The following is a 12,662-nucleotide window of genomic DNA, read 5'->3' on the forward strand; positions in this document are numbered from 1 at the left end:
TAACAATCCGTATGAAATATAAGAATAATATAAGTGCATAAAATGCACTTATCAAAAATTTCATGGAATCATTAAAAATATTGATATTTTGAATATCTTTAGATTATTAAAAGTTTTAAAAATCAAATTTAAATATTAAATGACTTTTTTTTTTGAGGGGAATATTAAATGACTTTTAAAAACACTACAAATTCTTACTTTAAATATCACTAATCTTTTATAAAATAAAAATATATATATAAATGTAGATCGTATGCCCGATTTTTAAACTGCACAAAAATCTTTCCCTGCCTCGGTAGAGGAATCTCAAGTCCTTGTTCGACTCCACCAATTCAGCCGGCCGCCTAATCTTGACTTTTATTACTTGTTCCCATTGTCTGTTCTCTTCTCACATTAGTTGTCACTATTCACTCCGTATGCCTCAACAGTTGACTTGAATCTTTCCTAGTATTTTTCTCACCCCCTTCATTGGGTAAGAACTGGTCAATGGTTTTTTTTTTTTTTTTCTATTTCCTCTTTTTTTTACCTCATTTCGTGACAATGCTTTCCAACGTAGACTCAATTAGTCTACACCACGGGAATTTGCATATATTTTATTGATTTATTGTGCCAAAGAGGTGAAAATATTTCATTGATCTGTGTGTTTTTGGACTCCGAGTAAATCAAATGATGTGTAGAAGTACTTCATGGGTTGTGGGTGTTCTGATTATGCTAGTATCTGTGTGTTGGATTCATGCCAGGGGTGGCGAGGCATTTGAGACGTTCGGCTTCCATATCCACCACAGGTATTCCGACCGTGTCAAGGATTTCTTGGACTTTGATGGGCTGCCGGAAAAGGGTACGTTTGATTACTACTCCGCCATGGCCCACCGTGATCATATTTTCAAGGCCCGCCGTCTTGCCGGCTCCAGTCCTGCCACCACATCCCCTGCTCTCACCTTTTTCGGTGGAAACATTACCTATCGTCTCAGTGCTCTTGGATTGTATGTTTGTTTACGCTTGTTTTAGATTTTTTTATCCATTTTTGTTTTTATTTTGGTTCTCTACCATATGGTTCTGACTTTACTGATTGATCCATTTATTTGTGAGCCACTGTTGTTTCTCCTCTTTTATACGATGCCCTTTAACAAATCTTTATTGCATACGATGATCTCTTGTTGGTTTCGTGCTTCATCGAACTTTAATGATGTTTTTGTAGTATGTTGCTTGTTGGCTATTCTACCTTGGAAATCTTGTGGTTCAGTTTTTGCTTGATGAATCCTAAATGATATCTATTTTTTATAGTGTACGATATTCAATCTTTCGGTCATATATTCTCTCTGGCCATGCTGCCGTGAACTATTGCTAGTCTATTTATTGTTAACCATTCCTGATCAAATACGATGGTAATTTAATATGACCAAATCGGGTCGAACAATAAAAATTTTGAGAGGATTGGTCATTGGACTTAACTTCACTTATCGTCACAATGGTTTCAATAAGAGTTACTGGTTTAAAAAAGAGTTACTTTATGATTATGTTTTTTTTTGTCTTATATCAAGCATTGTATGTCAGTGCTTAGATCATGTTGGGCGTGCTTCTTATATAATTGTGTATTCGCAGCTTGCATTACGTATTTGTGGAAGTGGGAACACCTAATTCAACATATCTTGTGGCACTTGACACTGGCAGCGACCTGTTTTGGTTACCTTGTGATTGTACCAGTTGTGTACGTAGCTTGAATATATCAGGGCAGGTATGTGCTGTGGAAAGTTGGAGTTAATCTTCCAATAATTTCAAAACTTGTCTATTTTATTTTATTTTACTTTCAGTTCATATTTGTTCTTTCGGAATTTTAAGTTCTCGTGTTGTAGTTTCTGGAGTCTAGGCTATGTCATTTTAGTATGGTTCGGGAATATTTTTATTTGCGGGAATTATAAACTTATATACTCATATTACAGTCTGATTTTTCAATCAAAAATACATTTCTATTCATGTTACACTTCCTCTTTGCAATCATTATTTTTATTCAATTTGTCACAATTACCAAAAATAATTCCAGTAGTATATCATAATCTAATTCAGAACACTATATTTTAATTCGAAATTTAAAGTATTCATTTATTGTTAACATAGGTGTGAGTTTCCCTTTTCAAAAGTTCTCCAACAAATAGGATAAGCCTTTGAAGTGTGATGGAAGAATTATTTCATTGAATGAATAAATTGAAAGATACATTCTGAATTAAATAGAAAGAAATTCTATCTACCAAATCTGAAAGCAATCTAATCTATTTTAAAATATAAAAGTTTACCTAAGCAACTGATTATCCACATAGTTATCTTCATATATTCAACACTCTCCCTCAGGCTGGGTTGTGTATGTTTATCAAGCCTAGCTTGGAAATCAATTCTTCGAATTTTGGATGATAGAGGGCTTTTGTAAAGATGTCTGCAACCTGCAGCTGAGTAGGAATGTAGCTAAGACCTACAATTCTTTCCTCAACCTCTCACTTATGAAATGATGATCAATCTCGACATGCTTCGTTCGAACACGATGAATTGTATATTTGGCAATGTTTATTGCTGCTTGATTGTCACACATGATTTCCATCGATATGTGCCCTTCCATTTGTAATTCCTTTAGTAGTCTTTGGAGCCACGTTACTTCGCTTATCCCTTGAGCTAAGGCTCGAAATTCTGCTTCTGCAGTACTCCTAGCTACTACAGACTGTTTCTTACTTCACCAGGTTATTAAATTTCCCGAAACAAACATGCAGTAGCCAGAAGTAGAGCGTCTGTCACATGGAGAACCAGCCCAATCAGTATCATTGTAGATTCTGATATCCCTGGTGGAGTTTTTCTTGAAAATTAGTCCTTGTCCTGGGGCATTTCAAATATCTCAATACCCGGTACATAACTTCCATGTGTTCCTTGGATTATTCATGAACTGACTTATGACACTGACAACAAATCTGATGTCTGGCCGCGTGTGAGAGATATATCAGTTTGCCTACCAATCTTTGGTATCTTCCTTTATCGTCTAAATGACGGTTCTTTCTTATTCCAATCTTGACACTCGGATCCTTCGGTTTATTGATTGGCTTACATCCCATCATACTCGTTTCCTTCAGAAAATCCAAAACATTCTTTCATTGGGAGATTGAGATCCCATGTTATGATCTTGCCACCTTCATTCCCAGGGCTGTGAAGCTTGATAGGGCAGATGAACCCTAGAGTCTGCTAATGGTTAAAAATTGTGATTGGACGCAAGGGCTGAACCACCAATGTTTGAGTTGACGGTAGGTGATCCAAGCATCAGTTTTGCGTCGACTATCTTCTTATCTTTCTTCGGAGAACACTGTCCGGAGAGTGGGTATACCTCATCGATATTTTGATTGAGGCCGGACATAAATCTGAAGATACGTCGCTTTTCAACTATCGACTTCTAACGAAGGGCATCATCTGGATATTTCCAGTCGTATACCTCAAATAAATCCAATTGTTGCCACAAACGGGTTAAATTTGTGAAGTAGCTTGACCGAGGCATCAGCCTGTCGTAAGTCATGGAGCGTCCTCTCGATTTCAAAGATTTCAGAGGTTTTTTCCTTCGATGAGTGGGTATCTTGTGCAGCATCCCATATATCCTTGCCGTGGTGCATAAGAGGAAGTTCTCTCCAATTTCTTAGGTCATGGAATTAATCAACCATGACATGACCATGCTATTCTCTGATTTCCACATCCTGAAGGTTGGATCAGTATGCGTGGGTTGAGGCGAGGCACCTGAGAAAGTCATCTTTTCCTTTTCCATAGATGAACATCATCACAGATCGGGACCATTGAAGGTAATTTCTGCAATTAATCTGAAATGGAGAGAAATCAGGAAGCCCAGATGAAGCGGGCAGTGTATTGGATCCGACTGTGGTGGATGAGGAACCATCGCCGGAAGAGGAGTTCGACTCCATCGAGGCCATGCCATACTCGATCATCGGCTGTTATGGCTCTGGTAACATGAAGTTTGATGGAAGAATAATTTCACTGAATGAATAACATGAAAGATATATTCTGAATTAAATAGAAAGAAATACTCACTACCAAAATTGATCGATCTAATCTATTTTAAAATTTTAAAGTCTATCTAAGCAACTGATTATCCACATAGTTATCTTCATATATTCGACAGGCAGGAATATATTCTCATAATCTCATTCATGAGAATTCAATGAAGAAGAATAAACGATCTGGACGAATCCTTTTGTTGGTCAGTCTTTGTTCTCTGCCTGAAAGGATACAACCACTCCCTTTATGTCTAACATAAACCCTATCATTCTCTAGGTTGATGGGAATCGTGGTCACATTGTCTGTGCTATATTTGCCCATCTTTCCTCTGATGGTGCCTATGGTTCCTGGGTGGCCTAAAATTCTGAATGTTGATGACTTGGTTGATGAATTCTATGGATTTGGGACTAGGTATCTATGTTATAAGAACTCCAAGGAGATATAGCACATTAGCGGGTATATTCTTACACTTGGAAAACAGATCTTCGGGAACTATCAGCCTATCACGTCTTTCAAATGGAGCGGGAAGCACGTATTCTCACTAAAACCTTTTCAGAAGAGGGCTCGAGTCCTTATTTGGAAGGATTGAGCAATGTGCATGTATTCACTAAGTCGAGGAAGGATGTTTGTAAGTTGGGATTTTTGTCCCGATTTTTCGAAGCCCTACAAATTGTTTCTGGTAGTTGCAGTTCATATTCACTGTTTTCTAATTTGTCTTTTTAGTTTATTATTTCTGGGTTCTTGAGGTCTGTTTCCTCCATTGAAGTTCTTCGTCTAAAATAGAGAAAATGCTTGCATTCTCATTCGTGAAAGTCGGTAAGGAGATTTATTTTCTTCTAAAAGCGTATTTCAAAGCAGTATTTATTGATGTTTAATTTGCTTCAAAGCAAATACCTGATTATGGATATGATGCATAGCCTTTTGATTTAGTGGGTATCTTTGGCTAGTCTACCATTGTGGATGTCCGTGATTTCCTGATCTACGTTGTAATTTCTATGAAACAGAATTTAGATCTAAACATTTACAGCCCAAATGCATCGTCAACTAGCAAGTCAGTTCCATGTAATAGCCCTATTTGTGGGGCTAGAAGAGGGTGCTCGATCACGCATAATGCTTGTGCTTATCGAGACGTATATCTTTCCAGTAATACATCATCGACAGGGATATTAGTAGATGATGTTTTGCATTTGGTTTCAGATGGCAGTCAAAAGACACGTGTCGAGGCCCCTATTACATTAGGGTGGGTGCTATCATTTCCTTGTCATAAATTATCTTGTAATTTATCACCAAAAAATATGCCATGTATTTCTAACCGGCATGTTCTTTTATCTCAACCTCTTGTTTCGTATCATGAATTTCAGGTGTGGAATAAGTCAAACTGGTGATTTTTTGAATGGCGGCGCTCCTAATGGCCTATTTGGTCTTGGGATTGATAATATATCTGTTCCTAGTATTTTAGCTAGCAAAGGGCTTACCGCAAATTCCTTCGCGATGTGTTTTGGTCCCGATGGAATTGGAAGAATTGATTTTGGTGATAAAGGGAGTCCAGACCAAAAAGTAACTCCATTCAATCTTGAACAATTACAGTAAGCAGTCATTTTTACCCCCGCAAGATGTGGATGACCACCCCCGGTCCTCTTTATTAATGTTCAGAATTTTCTGCAGTCCAACCTACAATATCACTGTGACGCAAATAGTTGTGGGGAACAGATCCACTGATTTAGAGTTCACGGCAATCTTTGACTCTGGCACCTCATTTACATACTTAAATGATCCAGCTTACACAGTTATTACAGAGAGTGTAAGTCCGATATGTGAAACTTTATTTTCTAGTGATCGTACTGTTTCATTTATATAAGTTCGAATGTTTCTCTCCTGTTTCAGTTTATTTCGCAGATAACTGAGCCACGTTATAGGCCGAGCACCAAGTTTATTTTTGATTATTGCTATGATCTGAGGTTAGTTATCTTGATAGAAAAACTTTAATTCAGCTCAAGTGTTTTATCATGTTCCTTTTTTTGTTCAATGTTTCCGTTGTATGCAGTCCAAGTCAAAGAAGCTTTGCCATTCCGGATATGAACTTGACAATGAAAGGTGGAAACAATTTTTTTCTTAACGACCCAATAATATTAATTAGACATGCGGTAAGATTCTTGCATTGGATCAATGTTTGAGGATTCCATCAAAGAAATGTGTTGACATTATCTCTTCTTTCAGGGCGGAACTGCATTTTGTTTGGCCATGGTCAAAAGTGAGAATGTTAACATTATTGGACGTGAGTATCTTGATTAAAGTATCTTTATCGCTCCATGTTGATTACGCATCTTCTCATGAGTTGGCAATGGAGTTTTATTGGTCACCTTTATTTGAACAACCCACTCAACTAAAGATCTGACATCTTTTTGTTGTCTGGAAAATTTACCACGGGATTTAAATAGAAATTGCTAGAAAAAACCAATTATTGAATTCATACATATATACACTTTGAGAAGGTCCATTTGATTTTCTTAAACTTTTGTATCTTGAGATGGAATCTTATAAATGAATGATTATAGTGGGTTACCATCTCTTTCTTTTCTGTAATATCCATTTATAGTGTTTCACTAAACTGACTCATCGCCTCAAGTAGCTCGAAATCTACTAAACATCTTTACACTTAAGTTTATCAAAATCTCAAATTCATAGTGCCATGTATCCTATTTGTCTGCTAGGAAAATCAAAGAATCATAAACCTCTGTTGTAGCTATTGTTTTTATTCAACACTAGCCCTACTCTGTTGCAACTGACCGGTAGTTTCTGGCTTTCAGAAAATTTTATGACCGGATATCGCATAGTTTTTGATCGTGAGGAGATGGTTTTGGGTTGGCAAGAATCCGACTGTGAGTTGCTACATTTTCCGGTTTTCCATAATTGTTCTTGGAAGCGCAAAGCGCTGACTTTGAATTACATATTTGTTAACCACAGGCTATGATTCCAGCAAGAATACTCTGCCTATAGGCAACAACTCAAGCGATGCTCCTTCACCTTCTGTATTTCAGCCTCAAGCCACGCCTAGCAATACGCCTAATAGGTCTCCCCCATCGGCTCCATCACCAGGATCATCTCCTCCGCCTCCACGAGGAAACAGCGCAGTCCACCTGAGTTCCATAAACAACAAACTTTTAGTTGTCATGACATTTCTTTTCCATTACTTTATCATTATTTACTCTTGAGGTTCTATCAACCATGATGTAGTATTATTATTTGTGAAGTTTACACACACACACACACTCACATATACACTCATTCTTGTTTCAAATGGAACATCATATAGTACTGGCATATGATTTCGTTTTGTCCTATTCTTGAATAGATGGCGATTTGCTTATTAACACATATTCTTATTTTGTGGGGTCGACGGTCTATTTGATTATTAAACTAACAATTTATATGTAAATATAGGTATAATTATATTTTAAGTTTCTAGTCATTATTTCCGAAACGAAGTTCTCTCTCAAGTTAATGACTTGACAATGTGGCACTCATTTTTTTATATCTGAAATCTAGTTTTCCCAAACTGTTCAAATATATTTTAATGATATTGATTACTAGAAATTTTGGCTCCATCGCTCTTCTACTCATGTTTATAATTATACTATCACTAGGTCTCCCATTCAATGATCTATGAATTAACTCGGTGCATATTACAGTAAAAAGTGATATTTTTTATATAAATTTATATTTTTATTCAAATTATATATTACAAAATATATTTTTCCATAAAAATAAAATTTTCAAATTAATATATATTACATTGTTGAAAATTAATATTTTAATATTAAATATATTGAATATTTGAATGTTGAAAATAACAGTTGTAAAAATTAGAAATTTGTGTGTGATGATGAAGCTAATGATATAATTTATTTTTGGATTATTTGTAAAGAAATTCTATAAGTAGATCTTTTATTTGTGAAGAAAATCAAAATTGAGTAAAGAGAAAAATATTATAAAGTGTGTAGTTTGGTAAATTTTGAGAGTTTGAGATTTTACCATAAATTTTTACTTTTTCATAACACGTTATCAGCACGAAGGTCTAAAAGTCCTCCATATTTTTCCAAGCTCCAAAACAAAAGAAAAAGGTAACAAAAGTAATAATATTTATTTTACTGTTTATTTATTTACTTTTTATTATTTAATATATAATATAATGCTATAATAAAAATATATTTTCAAAAAACTTGTTGTAAATCCTGAGAGGATGTTAACACTACAAGAAAAGTGGTTTTCCGCAGCGTGCAATATACGCTGCGGAAAGGTATCCGCAGCGTGCATTGAATGCACGCTGCGACGCACGCTGCAAAGTTCAAAGCCGTCTTAAGTCTGGCACTATTGACGGCGTACAATTTACGCTGCGGTTAATGCTTATAACGGCGTGCAGAGTGTGCTATTGATAGTTAAACTATTGGCAGCGTGCGGTTTACGCTGCGGTTGTTTCTTATAACGGCGTGCAGAGTGTGCTATGGATAGTTAAACTATTGAAAGCGTGCGGTTTACGCTGTGGTTAAATCTATCCACGGCGTGCAAAACATGCTCTTGATGTACAATTAGCAGCGTGCAATGCGTGATGTTGTTGTTGAACAATCCGCAGCGTTCATAGTGCACACTATTGTTAATTGTATCCATGGCATGCGAAATATGCTGTTGATAAGGTGGACATTGTGCAGAACAATCCGCAGCGTGCATGGTGCACGCTGTTGTTAATTGTATCAATGGCATGCGACATATGCTGTTGATAAGGTGGACAGTGTGCAGCTTCATGCTGCAATTAAAAGTAGTGATCTGTTTGTAGGGTGAAATGCAAGCTGTAATTATGTTCAACATTGTACAAAATGTGCTGTCGATTTGGTTTTTAGCAACGTGCAGAATATTATTGTTATTTATATTATTATAAACCAAAATTGAAACAATAATATCGAAACTCAAGAGATTTATCACACCACATCCAACCAATCACCAGAATTAAAGCAAAATAATAAGATAATATAAAAACTAAGTAATTAATGTCAAATCTCCTTTATCCAATAAGACAAAAAACTTGATAAAGTAAACAAAATACTCAGTAATATGATGGTTTGTTGCAACAATGTCTCTAACCCTATAACCAATAGGATCTGTATCAGTCACACAATGGTTTGATGCAACAATGTCTCTAAACGATTCCTGTCTAACACTCTTTGACATAATTCATTGTAAAATGCACACAATAGAAATAGAGCACTACGTGGACCTTTAGGTAAAAGACTTCTCAATGCTACTGATAGCAATTGTTGCATTAGAACATGGCAATCATGAGATTTCAGCCCAATAAGCTTATGATCTTCTAAAGAAACACAGTTACCAATATTTGAGCTATAGCCATCGGGTAACTTTATTTTCTTCAATCTAGAGCAAAATACATTCATCTCTTTTTTAGACAATGTGTAAGGTGCAGCAGGCAAGTGATACATATTTTCCCCTTTTTCTTGAGGATGTAATTCTTTTCTAATGTTTAAGTGCATCAAATCTTTGCGAGCATTGAATCCATCTTTGGATTTTTTCTTCACGTTTAACAATGTGCCTATAATATTTTCACAGACATTCTTTTCAACATGCATCACATCTAAGTTATGACGTAGCAGCAGTCCCTGCACGTAACCATTAACACATTTCACAGTATTAGTTCATGATTCATAAAAATTTATGAACAAAAAAAAAACAAATTTATAAAACTTGATGAATAGAGTGCAAAATAACTTACACTCCAATATGGTAAACTGAAAAAAATGGACTTTTTCTTCCACATTTGATCTGGTTTTTGTCCATTTTTTGAACTATCATGCGTCTTTCTCTTTCTCTTTGCATTATTGATATTCTGACTCTTTTTCTTTTTCCCCCCAGTCATTTTCAATGACTTTTACCGCATTGAGAATTTGTAAACCAGTCAAAGGCCTCGGTTTTCCTTTTCTCTCTTTTTTCCCATTAAACCACTTCTTTTTATCACGAAATGGATGATCAGGAGCAAGAAATCTTCGGTGGCCTAAGTATGAAAACTTTCTACTGTACTTAAGCCACATAGAACATACGTCTTCACCACATATTGGGCAACCAAATTTCCCTTTTGTGGGACATCCAGCTAGGTTTCCATAAGCTGGAAAATCATTGATTGTCCACATCAAGATAGCCTTCAGATTGAATTTTGACTTGGTAAATGCATCGAATGCCTCCACACCTATGTCCCACAACTCCTTCAAATCCTCCACAAGAGGTTCCAAGTACACATCTATATCATTTCCCGGTTGCTTTGGACCTGGTATTAGTAATGTTAACATAAGATTTTCCTTCGACATGCACTTCAATGGAGGAAGATTGTAATTGACCAAGATAACCGGCCAACAACTATATCTGGAACTAAGGTCACCAAAAGGGTTGAATCCATCCGTTGCAAGACCAAGACGAAGATTTCTAGGATCTGATGCAAAAGCAGGCCACTTGTGATTTATTGTATCCCAAGCTATTGAATCAACTGGATGACGCATCATATGATCTTGACTTTTGTGATTAGAGTGCCAAATCAAATCTTCAGCCATTTCTTCTGATTTAAACATCCTTTTAAATCTTGGTATCACAGGAAAATACCTTAGCACTTTTTCAGGAACTTCTTTACGAACTTTGGAGGTAACTTTGTCCACCTTCCATCTTGAGGAACCACACTTTGGACACGAGTCTAATTCTTTGAGCTCCTTTCTAAATAGACAACAATCGTTTGGGCAAGCATGAATCTTCTCATATCCTAAATCAAATGGTTTCAACAACTTTTTCATCAAGTAAATATTTTGTGGAAGTGCGGTTTTTTCTGGAAGCATGTCACCTAAGATCTTAAGGAGCTCATTGAAACTACTGTCAGTGTGACCATTGGTAGACTTGTAATTGTATAATGTGACAGATGCTGACAACTTTGTATAAGTCGTACATCCAGGGAAGAGAGGAGTTTCTGCATCTTCTAATAAATCAGCAAACTCATAATCTTTTGCGTCAGACGTAGTGTGTCCAACCTCTTCAGCTGAGACAAATAAATCCCTATATAAGTGAAATGCCTCTCTACTTTCATCATCCGCTTCTTGAACTCCTTCTAAACTACCTTCACCTTCAAATTATGGGGTATCAGTTTCACCATGGAAGAACCAAATCGTGTAAGAAGGATCAAACCCCTTGATAATTAAGTGCTCATACACTTTGTCAAATGTCATATACTTCTTATTTTTACAACGTATACAAGGACATAATATTACGTCACGTGCTTTGGCGTAGTCCTTGGCTTGTGCAAGAAATTTTTGAACCCCTTCTTCATACTCGGGTACAAGTCTTGAAGGCAAATGAATCCATTCTTTATCCATTTTGTAAATGACCCAAACCTTAACATTCAAATTAATATATGACTTCAAATAATTTTCATTACTTCATAAATAAAACGATAAAATCAATAAAAATATAAACTTAACTTCTGTCATAAAAATTAAAACTAGCCACAAAACTGTTAAAGTAGATTTAATTCAAATCCAAAAAAAAAATTACCTATCATCTAGCTCTAATATTAGCCACATAAATTCAAGACCAATAATACAAAATTTAGAACCTAAAGATTCATCAAACAATACACTTAATATATGGAAAATGAATAGCACCAACACCAAGAAATGTGATTTTTCAAAAGGACAATTAATATTGCAAATCAATAAAATGAAAGGAATGCTTCCTTTTTATTCCTATTTATTTTTATTTTTATTTTTTTATGATAAGAAAAATAAATTCTTTCAATAACATGCATCATTAATTGGCCCTTAGGTTATGGAGGCAGGGAATGAGAAGTGCATGCTTTTATGATTAGGAAACAAATCAATTGATCGAAAAGCAATAATTAATCATTTTTCACAGTTATATTTCACCCGTATTCAACAACCACAACAACCACTTTTAAAGATGAAATTTAAAAATTTTCCCAATTATTATCATGTAAAATATCTACGTCACACATGATTGACGTGGGCTCTAAAAATAAAATTATAATCTCTTGTTAGAATCCGATTGGAGGGTGAAAATATGTGAGGGGACAATAACATATAATGCTTCTAAAACTATATCTAATCCATTAACCCCAAATTTTGTCTAAAATTTTCAAGTCTCGGGGCCACATGTCGTTTCATATAATCGCAAGAATTTGCAAATTTTCTGCAAGCTATTCTGTAGATACAAGTTTGTGCATGTAAATATGATAACAATAGAGCCCCAGGTAAAGATCACTTATACAATGCTGTAGATATTCCAATGTTTAAATACGTATTTAGGAAAATAAAATCAGAGACATATAAACTGGTACCTACTCTCCGGCGACGTATGCTGCAAAAGAAGATAAATGAGCTTAAGGACTCGCCGGGAGTGAAGTGGTGGCAGTAGAAACACACAAAAGTGCGAACTCAGATGAAGCAGGCCTGGCTGCTGCCTGGGTTATTCATCGGAATAGGTGCATAAGCTGGAACGGCAGAATTGGATCGCAGGAAACGCCTTGGTGAGTGCTTGGAAAGGCTGGCTCGCGGTTGCAGGTTGGGCGG

At 35.9% G+C, this 12,662-nt stretch overlaps 2 protein-coding genes across 3 annotated transcripts; one reads left to right on the top strand and one right to left on the bottom strand.

Annotated features, from left to right (window-relative positions):
- Positions 1-281: 281 nt before the first annotated feature.
- Positions 282-7,418, top strand: LOC140809163 (aspartyl protease family protein 1). 2 transcript variants are annotated; one of them, XM_073166657.1, is made up of 11 exons: positions 282-472; positions 741-983; positions 1,603-1,735; positions 5,040-5,275; positions 5,397-5,621; positions 5,701-5,836; positions 5,920-5,993; positions 6,080-6,179; positions 6,253-6,310; positions 6,843-6,914; positions 7,000-7,418. In XM_073166657.1, exons 2-11 carry the CDS (start codon positions 862-864, stop codon positions 7,245-7,247), a joined length of 1,404 nt encoding a protein of 467 aa, XP_073022758.1. In that variant the 5' UTR covers positions 282-472; positions 741-861; the 3' UTR covers positions 7,248-7,418. The 2 variants fall into 2 exon arrangements, with proteins under 2 accessions (XP_073022758.1, XP_073022757.1); XM_073166656.1 differs by lacking the exon at positions 282-472 and having other exon boundaries at positions 501-983.
- A 1,813-nt stretch (positions 7,419-9,231) lies between these two features.
- Positions 9,232-12,150, bottom strand: LOC140810901 (uncharacterized). The gene is made up of 2 exons (XM_073168819.1): positions 9,815-12,150; positions 9,232-9,701 (listed from the first exon to the last, which is right to left on the bottom strand). Exon 1 carries the CDS (start codon positions 10,917-10,919, stop codon positions 9,918-9,920), a length of 1,002 nt encoding a protein of 333 aa, XP_073024920.1. The 5' UTR covers positions 10,920-12,150; the 3' UTR covers positions 9,232-9,701; positions 9,815-9,917.
- Positions 12,151-12,662: the final 512 nt, after the last annotated feature.

The sequence above is a fragment of the Primulina eburnea genome, chromosome 13, assembly GCF_022965805.1.
Source record: "Primulina eburnea isolate SZY01 chromosome 13, ASM2296580v1, whole genome shotgun sequence".
NCBI lineage: Eukaryota > Viridiplantae > Streptophyta > Magnoliopsida > Lamiales > Gesneriaceae > Primulina > Primulina eburnea.